The 26,477-nt window shown below is 37.7% G+C and overlaps 1 protein-coding gene across 2 annotated transcripts in view; it reads left to right on the top strand.

Moving 5' to 3' along the window:
- Positions 1 to 26,029, top strand: part of REV3L (REV3 like, DNA directed polymerase zeta catalytic subunit) — a 184,304-nt gene extending 158,275 nt beyond the window's left edge. For both annotated transcript variants that reach the window (XM_059401212.1, XM_059401213.1), the window contains exons 26-32: positions 3,150 to 3,259; positions 9,852 to 9,966; positions 13,903 to 14,040; positions 15,341 to 15,531; positions 16,988 to 17,234; positions 18,866 to 19,075; positions 24,874 to 26,029. In XM_059401212.1, coding sequence (XP_059257195.1) covers positions 3,150 to 3,259; positions 9,852 to 9,966; positions 13,903 to 14,040; positions 15,341 to 15,531; positions 16,988 to 17,234; positions 18,866 to 19,075; positions 24,874 to 25,014 — 1,152 coding nt within the window. In that variant the 3' untranslated portion in view covers positions 25,015 to 26,029. The remainder of the gene's footprint in view (positions 1 to 3,149; positions 3,260 to 9,851; positions 9,967 to 13,902; positions 14,041 to 15,340; positions 15,532 to 16,987; positions 17,235 to 18,865; positions 19,076 to 24,873) is intronic.
- The last annotated feature ends 448 nt before the right edge of the window (positions 26,030 to 26,477 follow it).

Genomic DNA, 26,477 nt, shown 5'->3' with positions numbered 1-26,477 from the left:
CTTGGATTTGGTAATGGCTTTTTAGATGCAATTCCAAAGGCACAGTTATGAAATAAAGAATTGATAAGTTGTATTTCATTAAAGTAATTTTCCACTCTGCAAAAAAACAGTCAAGTGTGTAAAGATAAACCATAGACTTGGAGAATGCAGGGGTTGGGGGCACTGACCCCCTCCCCCAGAGTTGAAAATCCATAAATAACTTTTGTCCCCCCCCAAACTTAACTACAAATAGTCTACTGTTGACCAGTAGCCTTACTGATAACATAAACAATTAATACATGTTTTGTATGTTATATGTATTATATGCTGTATTCTTTAAGTTAGAGAAAGGAAAATAGTAAAATCATAAGAGAAAATACATTTACAGTACTATATACTGTATTTATTGAAAAAAATCCACATATAAGGGAACCCCTACAGTTCAAGCCTGTGTTGTTCAGGAGTCAACTGTGTATATACCACATTTTCTTTATCCATTCATCTGTCCGTGGACACTTAGGTTGCTTCCATGTCTTGGCTGTTGTAAATAATGCTGTAATGAACATAGGGGTGTATGTGTCTTTTACAGTTAGTGTTTTCATTTCCTTCAGCTATATACCCAGTAGTGAAATTGCTGAATCACGTATTTCTGTTTTTAATTTTTTGAGGAACCTCCGTATTGTTCTCCATAGTGGCTGCATCAATTTGTAGTCCCACTTGTGGTGCACAAGGATTCCCTTTTTCCCACATCCTTGCCAGCACTCCTTTTCAGGGAATCTTTACTTTATTTTTCTCATGACTTTCCATAATCCCAACCATTGCCTAAACTGTAAAGCCAGTCATTTTCCTTTTTTAAAATCTAATCTCAGCCCCGTATTGGAGTAATGTTCAAACTAGGAACCATGGCACAAAGTAGCAGAATCACTTTTTTTTTAATAAACATATATTTTTATCCCCAGGGGTACAGGTCTGTGAATCACCAGGTTTACACACTTCACAGCACTCACCAAAGCACATACCCTCCCCAATGTCCATAATCCCAACCCCCTTTCCCCCAGCAACCCTCAGTTTGTTTTGTGAGATTAAGAGTCACTTATGGTTTGTCTCCCTCCCAATCCCAACTTGTTTCATTTATTCTTCTCCTACCCACTTAAGAATAAATGTTGCATCACCACTTCCTCATATCAGGGAGATCATATGATAGTTGTCTTTCTCTGCTTGACTTATTTCGCTAAGCATGATACGCTCTAGTTCCATCCATGTTGTCGCAAATGGCAAGATTTCATTTCTTTTGATGGCTGCATAGTATCCCATTGTGTATATATACCACATCTTCTTGATCCATTCATCTGTTGATGGACATCTAGGTTCTTTCCATAGTTTGGCTATTGTAGACATTGCTGCTATAAACATTCGGGTGCACATGCCCAGCAGAATCACTTTTAATTTAATAATCACTCCCTCCTTTCCACCACCCCTGCCTCTCATTCCTGCCACTGAGTCCTTCCCACTACAGGGTCTTGGGGGGCAGGTGTGTTGCTTAAATGGGTCAGAGTAGGCAGCGGGAGGTAGACATTTAGGATCAGTATGTGTATGTCTCAAAAGCATATTTGACTCTGACACTAGATCGCTCACCCTTCCGGCTATTTGCCTTCACATATTTTAAAGTGTATCTTGTTTTGAAAGTGACAACAGATGACATTGAACATTTTATTCAAACTTGAATTTCAACTGGATAACATGATTTTTTAAATGTCTCAGGAAATAGTTCACATTCTCAGGGTTTTCTGTTGCACTAAAGGTCTCAACAGAATTCATGATTCTTATAACCAGATTAAGTATCTGCTACCAGTTTTTTAAATTTATTCCTTTGTTCATTTAATATTTCCTTTTTAAAACAGCTATAAACAGTGTTTTATGAGCACAGCCTTTTAAACACTTACCCAGTCCTACATTTAGTTCAGGTGATTTGAATTTTACAGTAAAAGGAGGATGATTATAACTTTTGTTTGCTTCTTTACACAAAAGTGCATGATTCTTTAAAATTTTAAAAGGAATGCTCCATTTATGCCAAAGGGTAATTTTCCCCAATTCTTAGTTTTTGTGAGTTTAATAAATGAAGAAGCAGCCCCATGCTGGTCTCCTTAATTTACTTAACTGTAAAGTATAGTCATATTTGTCAAGACCTACCATCCTTTTGTTTTGATAGTTTATGCCATGATCTTTGTTTAAACTCACTAATGACCGATGAAGGTACCCTTTTTAGGGGCACCAGGCTGGTTTAGTTGGTGGAGCATACAACTCTTAATATCAAGGTAATGAGTTAAAGCACCATGTTGGATGGAGAGATTACTTTAAAAAACAGAAAAAAAGGAGCACCTGGGTGGCTCAGTTGGTTAAGTATCTGCCTTCAGAGCTCAGGGCATGATCCCAGAGTCCCAGGATCAAGCCCATTGTTAGGCTCCTTGCTCAGCAGGGAGTCTGCTTCTCCCTCTGCAGCTCCCCGGCTTGTGCATGCTCTTGTGCATGCATACTCTCTCTGTCAAATAAGTAAAAATCTGAAAAAATTTTAAAGAAAGTACCCTTATTAGACATATATCTGCCTACTTAATTTAAATTGAACACTTGTAATATATTTTCCATTATATAATTATACATTTTTCTTTGTGTTCTTTATTTTCTAAAAATTACATATAACCAATCACTGAGATTAAAGTTCAGTGTTAACTTTAATGATACTGAAAGAAATTATCATAACACTACAACAGAAAAATTTTGGAAGATATACATATACACATTCACGCACATACACAGAATAAGTCCCTGGCTAATTGGTTATAAAGTCATTTTAAAAATTCCTTAAATAAGGCTAATTCTTCCAGGAATTATGAATCTATGTACCTTGTATAAAGTGCAGTCCATTGTACTTAAAACTAATACACTCAGAGGTGAGTCTGTGTATTGATTGGTTCCTTTCTTTAAATTCTTCACTTTATTTTCTTCTTGAGTCCTTATAAAAAGAATGATGACACTGAAGACTTTTGTTTTCTTTTTGGTTCTTTTCTCCTTATTTCAATTTTAGAAATATTTGGTAATGAAAAGTATTGTTAGTCTATTGATTTATACTAAACTACGTTAAGAAATAACTTCCAGTGTGTTTGTACCCACAGGTTGGTGATAGTATTGTTCACAAAGCAAGAGAGACCTTGGAACGAGCTATTAAACTGGTGAATGATACCAAGAAATGGGGCGCTAGGGTTGTATATGGAGATACTGACAGGTAATGAATTCTGCTTTATAGTTGTCCTTTTACATCTCTTCAGAAACTCATTTCAGTGTTTGAACTAGCGTAAGGGTACTCCTTGCTAAAAACAGAGTTCTACTTAAGTCGTTCCCAGTCTTTATGATCTTGTGGTCAGGATTAGCTCAAGTCCTGACTTACCAGATACGATCTTAAGAGACGGAAAATTTAAGTGTCCTGAGCCAGACTTGTAGAGATTCCCGTGGCATCCCTGCAGGTAGCCAGGTAGATAGTGATCTGTAAAAATACTGTATACACAGGAGTCTAGTCTATAAAGAAACCACTTTTAAAAACGTAAATGATTCCTCATACAGGTGCAGCTCTGTGAATTTAAATGTATGTCTTAATTTTGAAAGATACTGCCAAAGCTGTGAGTGTAACTTTTCACTAGGTCCCAAAATCTTTTTGATCTTCTACAAAAAATGCCTATAGGCACATAAAGTTTTCCATTTGATTCCAGAAGGCTCACAGTCTTCCTGAAGCCCATCATCCGTGGAGTGACCAAGGACAGGACTCCCTCTGAGTCCTGAATTAATAACTTCAGCCTAGTTGCTTGCTTTGGCATTTATTAGGGTCCAGGTATTTATGTACCATCTTATTTGTATGACTTATTAAAATTCTTCTAGAATATAGGTATTGTGCAAATTTCATAGAGTCTGATACTCTTTTCATATGGAAGGCTTAGTGTCACAGTGGGATCATGCGAAGAGCACTTGCCTCGGGCGCTCTGATCACTAGCAGAGCAGTAGGAGATAACGCTTCTAATCATTACACACAGCTTCTAGGTAATCTTTAAACAGCATTTAATCTTCTCTATTCTTTAATGCACATGTAGTCAGCATAATCATATTAATGCTGAATGAGACCTTACCTCATACAGCAGCTGGTTCATTACTCACAGGTGGGGATACTTTCAAGTTATCCATGCCCTGATTATCCATAGTCTCTACTCCTCCCCATCAAAAGCCACTCTGAAGTTTGAGTATTTCACTGCTTTGTAAAACCATCTCTGCTGAGCAGTTCGGCAAAATAGAGTTACTAGAACATCATTTTGCACCTTGTTAGCAGAGCTCCTTGCAAAATATTTAGGGAAGAGGACAAAGTTAAACCTTTAAATTGTTGAGTTTAATTCAGGATCATACATGTCCATGGTTGATACCAACACAGAGAATCAGAAGTTGGCATGATTCTGATTGTCGTAATTTTGCTTAGCCTTTAAGTTCTTTAAGAATTCAAACCAAAAAACATAGATTCACAGAATGTCAGCTGGAAGACCATTTCGGCGCTGTTTAGGTCAGCAGTTTTCACATGTCAGGAGGAACCATTAGAGGCACATTCACAGGTACTGCCTAAAAGCACATTGTCCGCAACTGATAAATTATTGAACACTACATCTGAAACTTGATTTTTTTTTAATTTTTTTAATAAATAAATAATGATAATAAAAGCACATTCCCCATGTCTAAAATCCCCAGCTCATCAGCAGTGGAGCCATAAAGTAGTACTCAGTGTTTTTTGATTCCCAGCTGGTGCTTTCTCATTAAGTCAGAATTCACAGGTGTTTTATGATTCCAGTCAAATAAATATATTCATCATTTCATTGAAATATACTGTATGAGGGCAAGTCACTCCAGGACATGCACTATCTCAGTGGTAATAATATCACCCTAACAATGCAAATTGGAAGCAAAACTTAAATAGTAGTAGATAGTACAATGGGTTTAGGCCCCACAAAGTTCAACCCCGCCCAACAGTATTTTATTCCTTACTAATTATTTTTTCTTACTATATTTACTTTTAACTTGTTTCTTTGAGAAGACAGTAATAATAAATGACTGAGAAACACTGCTTTAAGGATAATAGATCATGCTTGGTGAAGTGAAGAGGTTCTTAACTGAGAATGAGGAGATCTGGATTCCCTTTCTAGCTGTACTCCTAGCTGATTGTGTGGTCATTAACAAATCACTTAGCCCCTCTGAAGCTCAGTTGTCTTAGAATGAAGGACATCTGATAGATGGTGGTGAATGACCATTGCCTCCCTCCAGTTTTGAGACTGCTGTTCTTATATGGGGTCCTAGCTACGGGAGATCAGTTACCAAAGCATCAGAAGTACTGTTAGAAGGGTGTTTCTCTTTCTAAAGCAGTTATGCGTTGTTGTCCATTTAGAAAGTATAATAAACACACTGCATTTTTTCAGTTAGATTTTTTTATTAAAATATAATTGACATACAGTATTAGCTTCAGGTGATCAATACAGTGATCTGGCAATTATATACATTATAAAATGTGCACCCTGATAAGTGTAGTTACCAACTGTCACCATACAAAGTTACAATATTATTGACTTTTTGACACCTTACAATATTATTGATTAGTGGTTCAAATAGTTATTTTATAGAATAATGGTTCTCAGTCATATTTACTGCATCCTCATGGGATGTGACCTGCTCCCATCAGTTAATAAGAGTTGTCTAGAATCTCTTGGATCAACTATACTCAAATTTTAAAAATAAATTTTTTTTACTTTTTTTTTTTTTTTTAAGATTTTCTTTATTTGAGAGAGAGAGAGAGAGCTTGAGAGGGGAGGAGGTCAGAGGGAGAAGCAGACTCCCCATGGAGCTGGGAGCCTGATGCAGGACTTGATCCTGGGACTCCAAAGCTGAAGGCAATTGCTTAACCAACTGAGCCACCCAGGTGCCCAAAAATAAAATTTTTTTTAAAAGAATCTCTTGGGAAATTTATCTGATTATAGTTGAGAAAGACCTCCTAAGTTATTCTAATATCCCCACTCACTTTCTACCATGTGAAAATCACTGCTCTATCTGTGTACTTGGATCTCTCAACCCAAAGATAAATGTTACTTAACTAGATTAAAAGCATAAGTGACAGACAAAGAAATCCATCTTAAAATTGTCTCTTCGTATGTAGGCCATTCACTTCCATTCTGTTAAGTGACCTTCCATTGATCTTGGCCAGCTGTCTTGAAGCTTAGCTCCAAATAAAACTGGCCAAAACAACATAGACGGACTCAAACCCACTAACTACTTGGTAAAATCTCATATACTCTATAATAAAGTACTTTTAAGATAACAAATTCATCAAGGTATACTAAGTGCACAATTGTTTAAAAAGAAAATGCACAGTGTGTAGTTCAGTAAATACATGTAGAGATCTGTGAAACCAATTACCACCTCAGTTAGGGTACAGAACATTTCTGCCAATGTAGGAAATTCTTCTGTAGCCCTTCACAATCAGTCCCTCGCTTTCATCCCCCACCACCAGGCAGCCACTTACAGGATTCTATTACCACAATTTAGTTTTTCCTGTCCTAGCGTTTTATAGAAATGTGTATATATGTACTTTAATTTCAAAGCGTCTTCATCATCATGGATGGCACCTGACCATTTTAAGCATAGTGATCTTTTAAAAAACAAGTTTGGCAGTTATATCTCAAGTTAAACATACCTTTACATTTGACTCAACAGTTCTACTTCTGGATATTTACCTAAAGCAAATTTAAATTTAGGTCCACACAAAGACCTTAAGCCGATGTTTATTGCAGCTTTATTTATAACAGTCTAAAACCACAAACAATCCAAATTTCCACCAAAGGGTGAATGGATCAACAAATGTAGCATATCCATACAATGGACTATTACTCAGCAATAAAAAGGAACTAGTTACTGTTACTCCAGCAACACTACTGAATCTCAAGAACAAGCTGAGAGAAGCCAGACATAAGAGAGTACATACTGTATAGTTCCATTGATATAAAATTCTTGAAAGAAAAAAAAATCTGCAGTAATTAATAGCAGGTTTTGTGTTGCCTAGGGCCAGGAGTGAAAAATTACTACAAAGCAACACATGCGAATTTGGGGGGGGGGGTGATGAAAATGTGCTTTGTTTTTCTAAAGTATCATAGATTTAGTGGCTTAAACAACAGAAATTTGTTTTCTCACAGTTCTGGAAACTCAAAAGTTCAAGATCAAGTGTTAGCAGATATGGTTTCTCTTGAAGCCTCTCTCTTTGGCTTACAAGTGGTTACCTTCTTCCTGTGTCCTCACATGACCTTTCCTTTGTTCACATGTGTCCCTGGTGTTCCTTTGTATATTCAAATATTCTTTTCTTATAAGGACACCAGTAACATTAGGCTCATCTCACCACCTAACCTAGGGCCTCTTTTTAACTTAATCACCTCTCTAAAGTTCCTGTCTCCCAAGTATACTTACATTCTGAGGTCCTGGGGTTAGGGCTTCAACATATGAATTTTAGGGGGACACAGTTCAGCCCATAAGAAGGCTATGTATTTGTCAACATTCATGGAACTGTACACTTAAGATGTCTTCAATTTGGGGGCGCCTGGGTGGCTCAGTGGGTTAAAGCCTCTGCCTTTGGCTCAGGTCATGATCCCAGGGTCCTGGGATCCAGCCCTGCATCGGGCTCTCTGCTCGGTGGGGAGTCTGCCTCTCCCCCACCCCTCTCTCTGCCTGCCTGTCTTCCTGCTTGTGATCTCTGTCTGTCAAATAAATTTTAAAAATTAAAAATAAAAAAAATAAAAAAGATGTCTTCAATTTGTTATATTCAAATTATATCTCAGTAAAGTTGCTTTTGAAAATAGTCTTTCAAGAGGAAGTTTTAAAATCTGTTTTAAAAATAAAGTTGTATTGGTGTAATCAGCATCAGATAGGCCTAACAAAAAAAAATATTGTAGAAAGCTTCAAGTGGTTTGGAGTATAGCCTTTAAAATTAATTTAGATTGAGACCATTTTTATTTTAAAGACCTTAAGTGATACTGAATAAATAAATTCATTTTCTTAAACTTTTCATATCAGATTCTAAGTATTATCTCCAGTATTGGCACAGAAAGCTTTTCCAAAGAAACCATCCAAATGAGATTTGAGGTCTAATATAAAAAACATTTTAAGAAATAAGAGATTGGTTTAGGTGGCCCCAAGACTAGGAGCATGATCTTAAAGATCATGTTTTAAGATAGTGTTCATTTCTGCTATTTATTATCTTTCCATTAAAATTATAAGCAAAGGGGCGTCTGCGTGGCTCAGTCAGTTAAGCGTCCAACTTCTGATTTCAGCTCAGGTCATGATGTGGGGGTCACAGGATTGAACCCTGCATTGGACTCCGTGCTTCAGTACGGAGTCTACTTGAGGTTCTCTCTCCCCTCTGTCCCTCCCCCTGCACTCACTCACTCGGTCTCTCTCTCAAAGTAAATAAATGATAAAATTTGCCAAAAAATTATACATGAAGATCAACTTTATAACTCTTACTTAAATATGTTTATTAGCTATTTTGTTGATCACAGATTGTGCTATTATTCTGCATTATGCTGGAGAAAAATACCCATACTTTTGGGGGGTTTTGTTACATTTTTTAGGGTATTTTTTGTATTGCAGTTTTTTATTTATATTGGAAATTCTGCCTCCTTGACCTTCATAAACTGCTCTTGGAATTGTACATTAGAAATATCTTTCTAAAATTCAGATTGGACAGTCTTTTTTTTTTTTTTTTTTTTTAGATTGTATTTATTTATTTGACAGAGAGACACACAGTGAGTGAGGAAACACAAGCAGGGGGAGTGGGACAGGGAGCAGCAGGCTTCTCGCCGAGCAGGGAGCCTAATGTGGGGCTCAGTCTCGGGACCCTGGGATCATGACCTGAGTCGAAGGCGGACGCTTAACCCACTGAGCCACCCAGACGCCCTGACAGTATCTTTCAAAAAACATTTTTAGTGTATACCATTTACCCAGAAATTTCACTGATAGAAATTTGTTCTCGCTGTGTCTCTCTCTGTCAAATAAACAATAAATAAAATCTTTTTTAAAAAATAATAATTAAAAGAACTAAACAATGTGGAAAAATGTTAAGATGTACAACTAAATGAAAGGAGAAAGTTATCCAGCAATAATGATCTGTGATCCCAGATGAGAAGAGATTTACAGATACACCCAGAAAGGTTTGTAGGGCCTTTTCTTCTGAATGGTATGATTAGGTGGCTGTTTTCTTCTTTGTCCTTTATGCTTTTTAACATTTCTTCTGTGAACTTATATTACAAAATATTTGTGTGTCTTTTTTAAGCTGTCTTCTAAGAGAACATAGACTCCCATCTCTTAATGGGAAGAATGTCAGAATCACACTGTTAAGACCATGTAGGATGGCAGATATTATTTCTTTGGACAGTAGAATCTGCCATAAGGAAGTTTATTCCCATATCACAAGTAAATTTTCCATTTCTTTATAATCACATTTTCTCTTATTTTAGGACTGATGTAATTGTGTGTCATATAAAGCCATTATTATCTAGGAATAACCCAAGACCTTCTTGGCAGTCTGACAGCTAAGCTGGTCTCTGTGTAGCCAAACTAGAAATACTAAATGTCTTAAAGATCTGTAATAAGATATACAGGGAAAGTATGGCAAAAGTTTAGATAGGAAGCAACTTAATAAGGAAGAGGGTGTGGGGGGAGGGTTTCTTTGGTATTAGAGTGTTAGCCAGGAAAGTTACTCTTGATGAAACTTTTTTTATTACAATGACTTCCTCGTTTTTTAATCCTCTTAGTATGTTTGTGCTACTGAAAGGAGCCACTAAGGAGCAGTCTTTTAAGATTGGTCAGGAAATTGCTGAAGCTGTAACTGCTACCAATCCTAAACCAGTGAAATTGAAGTTTGAAAAGGTAAGAGAATATATTAATACTAATAATCACATATAAAATTCACATAGAGATTTTGGACTTGCAGAATACATTTTCAGAATCAGTAGTAGTATAGGGTCTACAAAGTGTTAAATTTAAAATACTTTCCCTTAGTTTTGTATAATTTTCTCAAAAAATTTTTAGTAATGTCTTTATGTAAAGAAATAAAAAGATTGTTCCAGTTAACTTGCTTTGTAATAGACCACCTCCAAACTTAATGATGTAAAACAGTCACCCTTTTTATTAATAATGCTTACAGATTTTATGGGTCAGGAATTCAGAAAGGGTGCAGCAGAGACGGCATGTCTCTGCTCCACAATGCTTAGGTCCTTAGCTGGGAAAATTTAAAAGCTGAAGTTAATCCGCCCAACAGCTAATGGCTGAAATTCGCTTGCTCACTCTAGTGTCTGGGGGTTGATGCTGGCTGCTGTTTGCAACATCATCTGGGGCTGTCAGCTGGAACACTTGCACTTGGTCTTTCCCTGAGACCATGTGTTCTTCCTCACGGCATGACGGGACTAAGCTCCAGGATGAATATTCCAAAGAAAAACAGATAAAAGCTGTTTTGCTTTTTTTGACCTTGTCTCAAAGTCACACAGCATCATAGCTTGTCTAGATTTAAGAGAGAACATAGACTCTTATCTCTTAATGGGAACAATGTCAGACTCACGCTGTTAAGACCATGTAGGATGGCAGATACTATTTCTTTGGACAGTAGAGTCTGCCATAAGGACCTTAGACTATTTTCATTTTACTTTAGATAGCAAATATTTATTTATTTATTTCTATATAAAGGATACTAAGCTAGGAGAGGTGTGGCATGCAAAGAAGCATAAGACCACAGTCCCACTCTCTAAGAGCCTAATACCTAAAAGGAAAAATTAGAAATCTTTTATTTTAAACTTACAGGAAGTCTCATGAGAGCAGTCTCCTTAAACACGTAAGAGCACAGATAAAAGATATTCTGTCCTCCTGGGTTGGATGGGGAGAACCCCGTGTAGGAGGTAATATTGCACTGTGTCTCAGAAAAATGGTTAGATTTTCAATAGGCAGCTATGGGACTGCAGTCATTCTGCAGAGAAAAAAATGGTATGTAGGAGAATATGGAGTTAGAAAAACACAATATGGGAATAGAGAGTACAGGGAGAGAACTCTGGAAAATAGAGTTGAGACCAGATTGCTGAGTGTCTTGAATGCCAAGCTAAAGTGTTTAAACTGACTCAGAAAAGTTTATTAAACAAGAGTAAGACATAATCAGAGGTGTTTGGGGAAGATTGTCCTCACGATGGTATACAGGGTGGATTGGGAGAGCGGAATCTCAAGATAGGGTGCAACCTGCAGAGCCTGAACTAGGGAAAATAAAGAAAAGACAATTCAAGAGATGCTGAGAAAGAAGGAATGATAGGAGTTAGAAGTGGTTGATTTAAGAGAACAGGCGTGAAATGGATGAAAGTACCTAGTTCGCAGCAAGAATTGTGCGAGAAGAGATTCAAAGATTAGGATATGGTATTGCCCTGAAGAGTGAGCATTCTAATTGGCACACAGACAGGGAGAACAGCTAGAAAACAGTGAGAATGAGTGCTGTCCCAGCAGTACACATATGGTGTGGACACTCACTCAGCCCATCTGGCATGACACCAGACATGAAAATTGACCTGAAATACATCACAGACCTAACATAAAAACAAAAAAGGCAAACCTTCTTAAACTAAACACTAGTTAAGGATTATGATGTGTGTTCATGATGAATATTGGTCTGTAGTTTTTTCTTGTATTGAATTTGGGCCAAAAAAAAAAATGTTCCCATGTATATAAGATTAGTATGGTTATTTTTTCTTAAATAGTTGATGGAATTCACCAGTGAATCTCTCTGATCCTGATATTTTATTGGAGAGAGAGGGAGGGAAGTCATAGATTTTTAATTACAAATTAAACATCTTTAATATATATATATTGAAATATTCAGGTTTTCTTATGCTAGTTTTGATAACTTGCAGTTGTCAAGAAATTTTTCCATTTCTCTTAGGTCATCATATTTATTGGCATGAATTATTTATACTTCTATTATTTTGATTTCTGTAAGACCTTTCTCAAGACCTCCTTGGTATTGATAATTTGGGTTTTTTCCCCTTTTTTCTTATTTATTTATTTATTTATTTTGCCTTGATCATCTAGCTAGAGGTTTTTCCATTTACTGAACTTTTTGAAGAACATTTCCTTAATTTCCAGTCTTTATTATTTCCTTCTTTATACTTACTTTGGGGTTAGTTTGCTTTTCTTTTCCTGTCTTCTTAATTTAGAAGTTTGAGTCATTTATATTAGATATTCTTAATGTAAGTATTTTAAGATCTATATTTCCCTCTAAATATTACTTTAACTTCAAATTTTGGTATCTTGTATTTTCATTATTATTCGTTTCAATGATATATCTACTCTCATTTAGAATTATGTCATTTAGAATTATGTTACTAAATATTTAAGGATATTCCAGAAATCTTTTTGTTATTTCCAGTTTAATTCCATTGTGGTCAAAGAATGCACTGTGTATGATTTTAAAGCTTTTAAGTTTATTGAAATGTGTTCTTTGGTCCAGCATATCATTGGTCTTAATGAATATTCCCATGTGACCTTAAAAGCTATCTGTATTCTGCTTATGGGAATGTCCTATAAGTGTCACTTAGCTTAAGTTAATAGTGGTATTGTTGAAGCTTTCTATATTCCTAATGATTTTCTGTCAATTTCTAAGAGAGAGGTGCTGAAGTTTCCAAGTATAATCATGGTTTTGCCTATTCCTTTTTGTTCTACCAGGTTTTATTTCATACACTTTGAAGTTTTCTTATTAGGTACATACACATTCAGGATTATGTATCTTCCTGACAAATTTATATTTTTGTCTTTGATAATATTTCTTATCTTGAAGCCTACTTTTTCTGATATTAATATACCTACTCTAGCTTTGTTTTGATTAGTGTTAGCATGTGTATCCTTTTCCATTTTTTATTTGTAACATTTGAAGTATACTTTTAGTAGTTTATTGCTGTATTCTCACTTTTTGGTTAGATCCAACCTGATTACTTCTGCCTTTTAGTTGGGTTGTTTAGACCATTTACATTTAATGCAATTATTGATAAAGCTTGGGGACAGAGGAAAGGACCAATTTGGTAGCATTAAAAAGAGGTAGAGGGCCCATGACCGTTAACTTAGGAATTTAACCAGTAGATTAATCCATGCAAGGTTGTTCACTGGAACACAATTTGAAATAACAAAAGTTTGGAAACATCCAAATTGACCCACAGTAGTAACTAACTAGTTAACAACAATTGTGATACCTTCCCATAATGGACTACTATGTATCTATAAAATAAAACTGAGCTTTCTGTACTAGGATGGAATGCTCTCCAAGATACATTATCAAATGAAATAAGCAAAGTACAGAATGATATATATGGTAAGCTACCATTATGTGTATAAGTATCTCTGGAAAGGTACATAGGAAATCAAACAGAGGATGCCTCTAAGGCAGGGAAAGTAGAGGCAGGAGGACCAGGGCTTTTCATTGTATATTCTCTTATAACTTCTAATTTTGTACTTATAACTTTTAAATATGCAGGTGTTAAAGTAATTTTTTAATTGTTTAAATAGATATGATTGATGACTTTTGAGAGAGCTGTGTCAGCTACAGTAGGGGCAAAAATTTGATAGTGCACACAAAGGAGCTGAGTGGTAAGGAAGTAAAGACAGCTCATTTTGTACGCTTTCCCCTCTGAATGTTGTATCATGAATTTAATTGGTGCTAAACCATATTTAGATTCTGTGTGTGTGTAATTAATATTTAGTTAATTAGAAAAAGACATAAAAATAAAATATTTGTGGTAGGGGAAAATTGTTATTGAGAGGCCATTTGTGAATCCATTACAGGTATATTTGCCCTGTGTCTTACAAACAAAAAAGAGGTATGTGGGTTACATGTATGAAACACTGGAACAAAAGGATCCGGTATTTGACGCAAAAGGAATAGAAACGGTCAGAAGAGATTCCTGCCCTGCTGTTTCTAAGGTAAGTTTTACCTACCTTGTTTTCATCTTTAAGAAGTAAGTCACTAAAGAATCTGGTGAAAATCCTTAAGCACACATCACCGTGGCCCTCCTAGCCTCTGTGACTGTGTATAACTGTGATTTTTGAGAATTTCATTTCTAATGAAAACAACTTAATTTGATTTTAGTCCTTAGTTTCTGACTTCTTCCCACAAGGTATCTTTTACCACAACTGCTAAAAAAACAGCACATGAACTTGATAAGAATTTCCTGCCTATCACCTAGAGATGATAATGTTATCAAGACAACACTGAAAACCTAAGGAGCAGGATAAAGAAACTAGCAACAGAATAATTTTATAAGTAATTCATTGTAGATAAACTGAAATTTTATTTACTTGAATGATTAAATACAAGTTAGATTTCTGAACAGTGGTACCACAAATTACCTAAATTTCTCAACCACAGTAATTGTAACCAATAGTATTTTATATGTTTTCTTTACTGACTCACTTTACTCACTTCTTTACCCAGACTCAATCTATAACAAACCAAAATAAGTGGTATAAATGGAACAATACTCTACACACTGATTTTTATAAGAGCATAAAAAGGACAATACATAATTGTCAATGTCAGTATATTGTGCTGTATATATAATGTTATATAATTTGAGATGTTTAATACTAGTTTCTGAAGAGATCTCATCCAGTGCATTCTTTCTCTAAGGGTAGAATCATACTTAAGCCAAATTAGCAACTGAGTAAATATGTATTGGTTCCAGTATTCATAAGATACAGAACTTTAACCTAGAACTAACTTAAATTCAATCTGCTACATAAATCCACTGCATGTCAGAAATACTCCCAGCATAGAGAATTCCTTCACAATCAATATATATTTCTTGACACTCTGAAAAAGCAAAAGACTGATTCTGATTTCGCTACTTGGTGATATGACACTTAAACTTCTGTTGATCCACTTGAGTCTGTAATAGGCAAATAAAAAACAATACATGAAATTATGTCTGGCTTCTTGTGCTTAAGTATTTCATGTTACTTATTACATAGCAAATGTTTTAGTTGCATGTTATTTTGATACGATTTTCCTCCAACTACGTGATACTCTTTTTAGAAATAGCAAGCTATATAAGATCTCCAAAATATTTTCCAATTTTTAATAATTTTTATTATGCAGTTACTGTAAATAGCAGATTGTTTAGGTAGATAGAAGATTACTGTAGTTACATAGTTGAAAATATAACAATGATGAAATGTACTAGGGGATATTTTTATAAGCATATCCTTTTTTTTTTTTTTAAAGATACTTGAGCGTTCTCTAAAGCTGCTATTTGAAACAAGAGATATAAGTTTAATTAAACAGTATGTTCAGCGACAATGTATGAAGCTTCTGGAAGGAACAGCCAGCATCCAAGATTTTATCTTTGCCAAGGAATACAGAGGAAGTTTCTCCTATAAACCTGGAGCTTGTGTGCCAGCCCTTGAACTTACAAGGTAATGATGCACACCACAGTAGAACTCTCAGTACCTAGCAAGTGTAGTCCTGGGATTCTGAATGGTTTGGAATAGATGAAAAGACAGCTAGTCCACAGGCATACAGTTTCTTCACCTGCCCAGACAAAGCCTCACTAAAGGTAAATAGATGCTCTCCCATACTGTGTAAACTCTGAAGAGGAAGAAGGAAGTCCTTTTTTGGGCTTCCCTTAAGAAACTACATTCAGTGAAATCATAATCTGGTACAGAGCTTGAATTGTTTTTCCACATTAGAATCACTAGGTAGTCCTTAATATGAGTCTACCAGAGCACTTAAATGGTATCATTCTAAAATCTGATCATTTAACCAGCTAAATTTCCTATTCTCTTTCACTGTTAGATTTATGATAGTTCTTATTCTTCAGAGATAGAAAACATTTTTTTTTTTTTTTTTGGAGAGAGATCACAAGTAGGCAGAGAGGCAGGCAGAGAGGCAGGCAGAGAGAGAGAGAGGAGGAAGCAGGCTTTCCACGGAGCAGAGAGCCTGATGCAGGGCTTGATCCCAGGACCCTGGGATCATGACCTGACCTGAAGGCAGAGGCTTTAACCCACTGAGCCACCCAGGTGCCCCAAGATAGAAAACATTTTAAGCTAGTTGGTATCTGGCAACTCATGTTGTTTTTCAGGTAGCATTGATTTACAATGTAAGTTGTTGTTTTAAAAAAAAAAAAAAAAAAAAAACTTCAAAAATACCTTTTATTTAAATTAATTAAATTTAAAATTAAAAGGATTTAAATAAAATAAAAAGTTAAATAAGAAATAAGATTTGAATCTATTTAAATCTTTTAAAAATTTTTTTTAAAGATTTCATTTATTTATTTGAGGAAGGGAGAGCACGAGTGGTGGGGTGAGGAAGGGCAGAGGGAGAGGGAGAAGCAGGTTTCCCACTGAGCAGGGAGCCCAAAGTGGGGCCTGATCCCAGGAACTTGAGGTCATGACCTGATCTGAAGGCAGATGCTTAACTGACTGAGCCCCACCTGAGTGCCCCTACAGTAAGTTTTAAACTTACATTATATCTGCTTGTGCTCATTAAGTCAAGTGTATATAGCTCTCAAAAGAATCGTAACTCTGGGCACCTGGGTGGCTCAGATGGCTGGGTATCTGCTTTCAGCTCAGGTCGTGATCGCCAAGTCCTGCAATTGAGCCCCATGTCGGGCTCTTGGCTCAGCTGGGAGTCAGCTTCTCCCTGTGCCTCCCCCGCTCAGGCACATGCTTGCGCGCTCGTCTCTCTCTCTTTCTCTCTCTCCCCCACCATGAATAAATTTTAAAATCTGTTTAAAAAAAAAAAAAAGTAACTCTAACATAAAGGTACCCCTTGTATTCTCATGGTTTCATAATTGTTTAATTATCACTTAATTTTCCGGTAAAATGCCTTCCATAACAGTTTTTGAGTGAATATCTATCTGGATTTAAATAGGAAAATGCTTACTTACGATCGGCGCTCTGAGCCTCGAGTTGGAGAGCGAGTGCCCTACGTGATCATCTGCGGGGCCCCCGGAGTGCCACTTATCCAGCTGGTGAGGCGCCCGGTGGAGGTGCTGCAAGACCCGGCTCTGAGACTGAATGCCACTTACTATATCACCAAGCAAATCCTGCCGCCCCTGGCAAGAATCTTCTCACTCATTGGTATTGATGTCTTCAGCTGGTATCATGAGTTACCAAGGGTAAGCCTACCAAATAGTACACCTATACTATGCCTGTGGAGAGAACTCACTTGCAGTTTCCAGTAGAACTAAAGAGTTTATTTAAGTGCTATGAGAGGCAACATGGATGCTCTATTATCCTAAACTGGCAAAGGCTCCACTGTCTTCTGGTTTCCTAAAAGAAATTGAGTTTTCTACAAACACCTTCCCAGCTGCTGTCACATTGGCCAAATTATAGAAGAGTAAAATAAATTCTGCAGCTATTTTGGATAAATTTTCATAATAAACCAGCTAATAAAAAGTAAATGAAGGAGAGCAAAAATCCCTTCAGAATGGGTGCTTAAGAAATGTGTGTCGTATGTCGTATCTCGACATAGTGCTTGAGGAAATCAGACTAACAAAATGACGTTAAAAGAGCATTATACTAAAGTAAAACCTGGAACTTGGAATATTGGCCAAGGGAATTTTGCTTGAACTCCTAGTTAACTCCCTGGCAGCCTGGAGGAGCAGTCTGGGATTGGATAATCGTCGGGGAAACACGAGTCTTGGAGAGGACTTTTATCTCCTGTTCAGAATTGGATCTGCTCAGTCATCTGCTATTGTCTCAGACTACAGAAGACTCGTGCTGTCTAGGCAAACTAGTGAAAGTTGAGCCTCAAATTACTTTTAATGTCTCAACAAGCATGTATGGCCTCAGGGAAAGAATGAGCTTGGAAACAAGGCGGGAGGCACACTGGCTGCCGTCTGTCTTCTGGGTCCTAGCTCTGCCCCAGGAGGCTCTGGCAGCTCCCCGTTTCATCAGCAAGAGCGCTAAAGCAGGCATTTGTAAGAGTTTGGCCTAATAATAACTCCGATGCATAGTAATTTAAAGATACCAGGAGGAGACCGAGGGCATAATGACAACACGAAAACGTTACTTACGTACCAGAAATAGTACCAGAAGACCGATCTCTGAAACTAGTATTACCTTCCAATGAAGAATGCTTAGGTGACATACATCTAATTTCATCTGGAATCTTCCAGGCTTACTTTTGCTTGAATTTTGTATCCTACTGCCTAACAAGTTATTTTTAACCTCCTAACTTGCCTTGTTTCCCTGGCCCACTGGTGCGGCCTGAAACAGTATCCACTCTCAACCTGGATTTCTTCCACTGTCCTCTCTAATCTCCAGTGTCCTGGATGATCTCACACTGTATATCTCAGCCAAAAAACTGAGGGACAGAGACCCATTTTCTTCCTCTAAATAAGTACATATATACACAGATGATACTAACATTTAAGTTCTGTGAAAGGAAGGATTTTGTTCATTTCTGTATCCCCATTATGTAGGACAGTACCTGACGTATAGTAGCTATTCGTTATTTGTTAGGTCAGTGAAGCAATGCCTTCCTAAACCTATTTAGCATAACAGTAACAGCTCTGCTATGAAGCTGATCAGACTTTTTTTTAAAGTTTTATTATTTTAATTCCAGTATGGTTAACATACAGTGATCCTTTAGTTTCAGGTGTACAGTGTAGTGACAAAGCAGTTCTGTCCGCTACTCGGTGCTCACCATGATGTACAAAAGTGTCCTCTGTAATCCGCGTCACCCATTTCACTCCCCTCTCAGCCCACCTCCCTGAAACTTATTTCTGAATTGATGTTTTTATAGATCCAGAAAGCCACCAGCTCATCTCGAAGTGAACCTGAAGGGCGAAAAGGCACTATTTCACAATATTTTACTACTTTACATTGTCCTGTGTGTGACGACCTGACTCAACATGGCATCTGCACTAAATGTCGGAGCCAGCCTCAGCATGTCGCCGTCATCCTCAACCAAGAAATTCGAGAGCTGGAACGTAAACAGGAGCAGCTTGTAAAGGTATGACCTTGTTAGATAAACCCAGAGTCCCAGGCAATCAGATTCTTTAGGGAAATGTCATCAATACTTGAAATAGAGTTTGAGATATGAAACTGGTTGAAAAGCAAACTAAAGATTCTAAATTAATAAACTTTAAAATATCAAAAATACCATAATTGAACTAAATTATTTAAAGATGGATTGTTTTGGATATTAACCCTTTATCAGATATGTCATTTGCAGATACCTTCTTCCATTCCATAGGTTGCCTTTTAGTTTTATTGATTATTCCATAACTTTTTGTTTTTATGGAATAGTGTACTGTGTTTATTAAAACCTAGAACTACAATGTTCTTCCACCCAATTTTTTTTATAATTAGTATTTTTTTTTAAAGCAAGTACCAATTTCTTTACCATAGCTACATACCATTCTCATAAAAATCCAGTTGTCCTACAGAATTGCTAGTAAACTTGGAAGGCTCACAGTTCTAAGAGTCCAGATAGAAAATAGTTAACATAACTGGGTCCTTTTTTTTTTTGTTTTTAAGATTTTTGACAGAGAGATCACAAGTAGCCAGAGAGGCAGGCAGAGAGAGGAGGAAGCAGGCTCCCTGGTGAGCAGAGAGTGCGATGTGAGGCTCAGTCCCAGGACCCTGGGATCATGATCTGAGCCAAAGGCAGAGGCTTTAACCCACTGAGCCACCCAGGTGCCCCAACATAACTGGGTCTTAATCTGTGCAAGAGAACTCTTACAAATGAGTCAACTGTCACAGAGGGGTTAAGTAATTTGCCCTGTGTTACATTGCTAATAAGCAGTTGGCTGGGATACAGGCATAAAATGCAGAGATGATTTTTCAAATATGGAAATTTTAGCAGAAATAAACAACAGAAATCTCTTGAAAGAAATTGGAAATTGAAATCTGAAGAAAAATTTTCTAGCACGTTTTTTAAAAACAAAGTAGTATATTTTTTAAAGGAATGATTATATCTTACCCCATCACATTTCATGTTACACTTGTAGCTTTCAGGCTAGAGAACACAATTTTGGAGTGGAGTTTGTTTTGTCTCATTTTAGAAGAGCAGTATATAAAGTACTTGAAATGTTTGAAAACCAGCCAAATAATTGAGAGGTAGTGTGAGTTAGTGGGAAATGAATTATGCTGATAATAATGACATCAGGATTCTAGTCTGGACTTCATAATATCGGCTTTGTCCTTTGGCCTGTTTTATCGGCCTGTTTTGTAGGCCCCATCTAGCTCTGGTGTTGTAAATTCTCTTCTACAATCAGCCTCACAGTCCTAAAGTATCCAAACCGCTACGTGAAGGCCAGGCTCTGCACCCTATCCTCAAGGTAATGTGTTGAATCAAGACAGAGTATCCATCCACAGTCAGTAAAACTTAGCTGCCACGAAGGTGACCAGGGAGAGAACACTTTGAAGAATTTGAATATTTTCTGAAGATAATCAAGGGTTGATAAAGCGCAAACTGTTTGCTCTGCACCATTCTAACCACTACTGTTAGTATTGGCAGGAAATCCTTAAGTTTTCGAGAGCACAGCCAGTCCTCCAGAATCCATTAGGCAGATCTCATTAAGGATGGTAGACTCGGAAGGGAGGGTTATTTGATGCGCCACAGAAGCCTCGCCTGCCGAAAGAAGTTGATTTTTCCTCTCCCCTTCCACCCCCTTAAGTAGTTCTAAGTAGCCTCACTTTCCTCCTTCCCTTCTGTTACCATCCATTCTCTCCCCCTGGACTCCGGCAACAGCCACCTGCCTCGTCTGCGTCCCGGTCTGCGTTCCGGTTTTGCGAGCGACCGCCCGTGCGAGCAGGGGGCGGGGCAAGCGCAGAGGGCGAAGGAGAGGAGCAGAGCCCGCCGGGCCCAGAGCCCGACGCTGGGCTCCCTCTCACGACCCTGAGATCATGACTGAGTCTAAGTCGGGAGCTGGAGGCTTCTTCGACTGAGTCACCCAGCCGCCCGTCTGCATTCTAACACTAGCTAGAATTGTATTTTAAAAGTACCAGTCTGGTGCTCTTTCTCTCTGATGATTCGAACTCCGAGGTGGGCTTTGTAAGTCCGCCTCCGTCCGGGCGCCTCCTGCCACCTCTGCCCGCGCGCCGCTACGCCGCCCTCCGTGCATCCCATGCTGAACTTTAGGTCCATGAACGCACTTGAATTTCTTCCGTGTTCTGGCCTTTTAAAATCCTATTCCTTCTGTCTGGAGTGCTTTCCTCTACCTCCATGAATCATCCTCTACAAGGAATCCGCTTAAACCCCTAGACCCGGTGAAGCCTTCCCTGCAGTGGGCTCCCGCCATAAGCTCTTCTGCCTGGCTGTGCCTGTGTGTGTGTCGGGCTTCCCCCGCTGGCAAGCTCGGGAGCCCAGGGAGGGTAGAGGCCCTCCGCTCTCGTACTGCTGCGTCAGCTGTGCCTGAGCAGAGTCCTGCCCAGGGCGGCAGTAAGAATTGGGACATAGAACAGCTTCTTGCTGATGCACAGGGGAAGCAGCGGTATGTCACGGGGGCGATTACCAGCCCATTTGCAACCACTTCCGTGTTAGTGTTCGGGTTCTAGTCCGTGCAACCACTGAAGTCACTGGGTGCTCCCAGCTTCTATTTTATAGGTTGCTGCCCCGGTGATAGCAACCAACCCCATAGCAGATTGTCTTGTTGGCTTCTATTACAAGGCGCAAATGTGAGCAGGACCTCCGGAGTCCCACTGAAGTCGAAGGCTGTGTAGGTCTCTTCTCTGGACCTTCCTAGCTTCTGCCTTCAGTGACCTACACCACACTAGTTGGTGCCATTGATTTAACTAGATCCCTTGGTCAGGATTGGGTCTTATTTCATATAGAAATACATAAAAGAAGGGATGTTGTTGTATAAATAAGGATGACTCATGATCTTTCAAAAGACATTTTAAACTTTAAAGCTTTTTTTAAGAATTAAAATGTGTTAACTGTATACTAACTAATCTGTAGAAATTTGCATAAAGCAGAAATTATAGGAGATATAATAAGAAATAGAAATATAGTAATAGATTTTCACATGCTTCTCAGCCCAAGAACAATCAAGTGATCAAAAAGTAGTTATAGGGTGCCTGGGTGGCTCAGTGGGTTAAGCCGCTGCCTTCCGCTCGGGTCATGATCTCAGGGTCCTGGGATCGAGTCCCGCATCGGGCTCTCTGCTCGGCGGGGAGCCTGCTTCCCCCTCTCTCTCTCTTCCTGCTTCTCCATCTACTTGTGATTTCTCTCTGTCAAATAAATAAATAAAATCTTAAAAAAAAAAAAGTAGTTATAGAAGATATAAACAACATAAGGTAGACCTTATGATTATTTATCAAACTCTGAAAGCCAGTATTCTAGGATACACCTTTTTTCAAGTGTTACAGAATGTTAAAAAATTGACCCTATCTTAGTCTGCAAAGAAAGCTTTTAATAAGGAGCACCTTTGTGGCTCAGTCAGCATCTGCTTTCAGCGCAGGTCATGATCCCAGGGTCCTGATAGTGGGTTCCCTGCTCAGCTGAGAGTCTGCTGCTCCTCTCTTCCCGTCTCTCTCTCAAATAAATAAAATCTTTAAAAAGAGAGAGAGAGCCTTAATAAACTAACAAAAGTTGGAAGTACTACAGACATTTTATCAATGCAATGCTATAATGCTAGTAATTCATTTTAAACTCAGAAAACAAAATGATCATTACACTTGGAAACTTTAACTCTCTCTTAAACACACACATAATATTCTAGACAGCCATAGCAGATCTCAGAGAAAAATTCATCGCCTTAAACACTTTTAATAATAAACATGAAAGAGTGAAAGTGAATGAAATAAGCATCTGATTGGCTTTCTTATGTCTTCAGAATTTTTCAAAAGCTAGCAGAAAGAAAGACTACAGCAGACTTTACTTTTTTTTTTAAATGTCTGCCTCATGAGCTAAAAAGTAAGTATCCAGGTTGTAGTGTTTCGAGTTTTAAAACATAAGCTGAATTAAGATGTAGCATTCCAGGGTTTAAATCACCAGTAATGGATCTTGAAACTAAAAATTGAGTTAAGATTTAAAGTGGCAAGTAATTCCATCCTGGCTTGTTTATACGGCACAGAGGGTGCATAAATATGGATCTGTGTGCCCAGCCGCTGACACTCAGTTGTAGCACAGAAGCTCTATATTTGGGAAGAGATGGGAGCCTCCTGGCAGAGACTCCTAGGGAAAGGTGTCCTAGTAGAAGAGCATCCTTAGTCCTCGGAGAGCACACTCGGTCAGTGCACAGTTTCTCAGGAGTTCGCTCGGACGGTGTCCGAGTACTGGACACAGTAAGCACTGTGCTCGGAAGAATGTCCCCTCCGGATGACTGGAAGGTCTTGGGGCAAAGAACAAAAATGTTGAGACATCTCAAAAAGAGAAGCTCTTTGAGATACAGATCAGAGAACCACTAAAGCAGTTTGATTTCTCTCTGAGATCATCTGGAGTAGAGGCAGCTGTTTGCATCTGTTCTGTAAACACACTGTTGGATACACTATTCAAATAAAAACCCAGCCTGTACTTGCTTGACCCTTGGATCCACATTTAATATCCTTTTTAATTTTTTGATGTTTTTCATGTTTTATAATCTTTTTAACCTATGTGTGACCTGAGACTTTGTTTAATATCTGATCATTAAGACATTATCATGCTGCTCCACCGCTAAAAATAGCATTAATTATTTTTCTTTAGACCAAATCTTATTGAACATCCAGATCACCTGGGGGCCTTAAAAAGTATACATATCCTTAGGCTCTTTTGCCTGAGGATTGTGATTCATTGGTCTGGGATGGGCCTTGGGTGTTAGTATACTTTTAAGCTCGTGTATAGCAAGATATGAGAACTACTGATCCGGACTACTACTTTCTAATTCGTATCTTTTGATTTTTTTTTTCCATACTGACATTTTTCTCTTCTGGAATCAGAAAATGGATCGCTTATTATTGGCATCTAAAAAGATAAATCTGAGTAATTTGAAAAAAAAATTAGTGTTTATAGCTCATTTAAAAGATAGTCTTTCGGGGCACCTGGATGGCTCATTTGGTTAAGCGACTGCCTTCGGCTCAGGTCATGATCCTGGAATCCCAGGATCGAGTCCCGCATTGGGCTCCCTGCTTGGCAGGGAGTCTGCTTCTCCCGCTGACCTCTTTCCTCTCATGCTCTCTCACTCTCATTCTCTCTCTCTCTCTAATAAACAAATAAAATCTTAAAAAAAAAAAGTTTTTTTTTTAAAGATAGTCTTTCATGGTAATTGGGTAGCTTATTTGTGGATCTTAATATACCATTGACCCTTGAACAACATAGGGGTGGGGTAACTACCCCCCCCAGTCAAAAATCCACATAGGAATTTTGACTGTCCAAAAACTTAAATTACTAATCGTCTACTGTTGATGGAAAGCCTTACTGGTAACACTTAACACTTATTTTGTATGTTACATGGATTATATACTGTATCTTTAAGCTAGAGAAAACAATCCTTAAGTTAGAGAAAAACTTATTTTTTCTCTAGCTTCCTTTAAGAAATTTGTAACATTTATAAGAGTGTACTGTGAATTTATTGAAAAAAAAAATCCATATACAAGTGGACCTGTGCGTGTCAAATCCATGTTGTTCAAGGGTAACCTGTAATATCCGTCAGGGTAGTTGGGCTTCAGAGATGAGAATTAATGAAACTTTCTGAAGTGTGTTGCATCTCATCCGTCTGCCAGTAACCTACAGTGGGCCAGAGAGGAAGGGTTGTGCGAGTTTGCGGTTAACACACACACACAGGGACTTTGCTACTGTTTTACGTATCCCGCTTATGCTTTCAGATCTGCAAGAACTGCACAGGGTGCTTTGACCGGCAGATCCCGTGTGTTTCTCTGAACTGCCCAGTACTTTTCAAACTCTCCCGAGTAAATAGAGAATTATCCAAGGCACCATATCTCCGGCAATTACTAGACCAGTTTTAAACTGTCAAAATCACAGAATTCCAGGTGCTATTTTTTTTTTTTTCGGTGTTTACCACTAAACTGTTGTGCATGGTGCTTTCTCAACTTTTCATCGAGTCAAGTATGTTCACTGTCTATTATCTGAAGACTATGAAGGCTTTTATGCTAACTGAATTAACAGTTGTACTTGTTGATCTCTGAATAGCTCACTTCTTACAATGTACAGATCCTTCTTCATCCTTTTATAACGTATGTGTTCAGTTTGCTCCAGTATGTGTAACATCTTGTAAATCCATTTGAGTAGATGATACTTACTTCCCTGTGGAAGGAGCACTGAAAACCTCTTTAAAAAAAAACAAAACAAAAAACAAAAAAAACCATTTGTGTGTTTTCCTTGAACTATCTGTATCAAGACGTGTTACTTAGAGATACTCACTTTATAATTTTGACTGCGAAATATTTTGTAAATACACTTTTTTACTTTTCAAACAACTGAGTAAAATAATGTGCAATGAATTTTATACAAATGATTTTCAAGTTGTTAGGTATATTTCCTCTAGGTTTTGCTTGACTCAGAGTAGAGTTGTTATTTTGATCAAACTGTGCAAACAATAGTACCATGTGTAGCATTTTGAAATGTTATTTTCTAAAACCGCTGTCTTGCTTTAGTTATTCCTGGGGCATTGTGAGGAACTGTGCAAAGACATTTTTGTTACAAACCTGTGGGCCTGTTGCAATACTTTAAAAATAAAAAATTTTATTCCATTTTTGCTTGTTTTGTATAGACATTTCTATTGCTTCTAAATATGCTTAAAATATTTTCTTTCCTTACATACTGTACAGTTAATCTTATTTGCCATCATCTTGAACACAGAATGTGTATTTAGAATATTTGTATAACTGTATAAAATGAAAAAGGAATTATGTGGTCAGTGCATTGTTTTCTAAACTGGAAATCATTTTGTTTTTAAAAGTTAATAATGGAAACCATATTAAAGTTGAATAAAATATGAAATATGGCTGTGATTTATCTTGATATCAGTGGTATTATCATCATGTTTTATATGCCTCTGTTGGTTACATCTGCCCTACTCCTTTCTAAATTTTAATGCAGTCAGTTTAGTTCTTTGTTATATCACAACTGATGCTGCAAATTCCCTCACCCAAAACTGATTTTTAAAAATGTGGGGCACCTGGGTGGCTCAGTGGGTTAAGCCTCTGCCTTCTGCTCAGGTCATGATCCCAGGGTCCTAGGATCGAGCCTCGAATCGGGCTCTCTGCTCAGCGGGGAGTCTGCTTCCCTTCCTCTCTCTCTGCCTGCCTCTCTGTCTACTTGTGATCTCTGTCTGTCAAATAAATAAATAAAAATTTTTAAATAAATAAAATAAAAATAAAAAATGTGACAGCAAAAGTTAGCCCAGAAAAAATTCAGCTCTCATCCTTTTATAGTTAGAAGAATCTACTTACTAGAGTTCCTGTGTACA

This window comes from Mustela nigripes, chromosome 5 (assembly GCF_022355385.1).
Source record: "Mustela nigripes isolate SB6536 chromosome 5, MUSNIG.SB6536, whole genome shotgun sequence".
NCBI classification, from domain to species: domain Eukaryota; kingdom Metazoa; phylum Chordata; class Mammalia; order Carnivora; family Mustelidae; genus Mustela; species Mustela nigripes.
The sequence above is the reverse complement of the archived record's forward strand: the minus strand, read 5'-3'. Positions and strand labels throughout refer to the sequence as shown.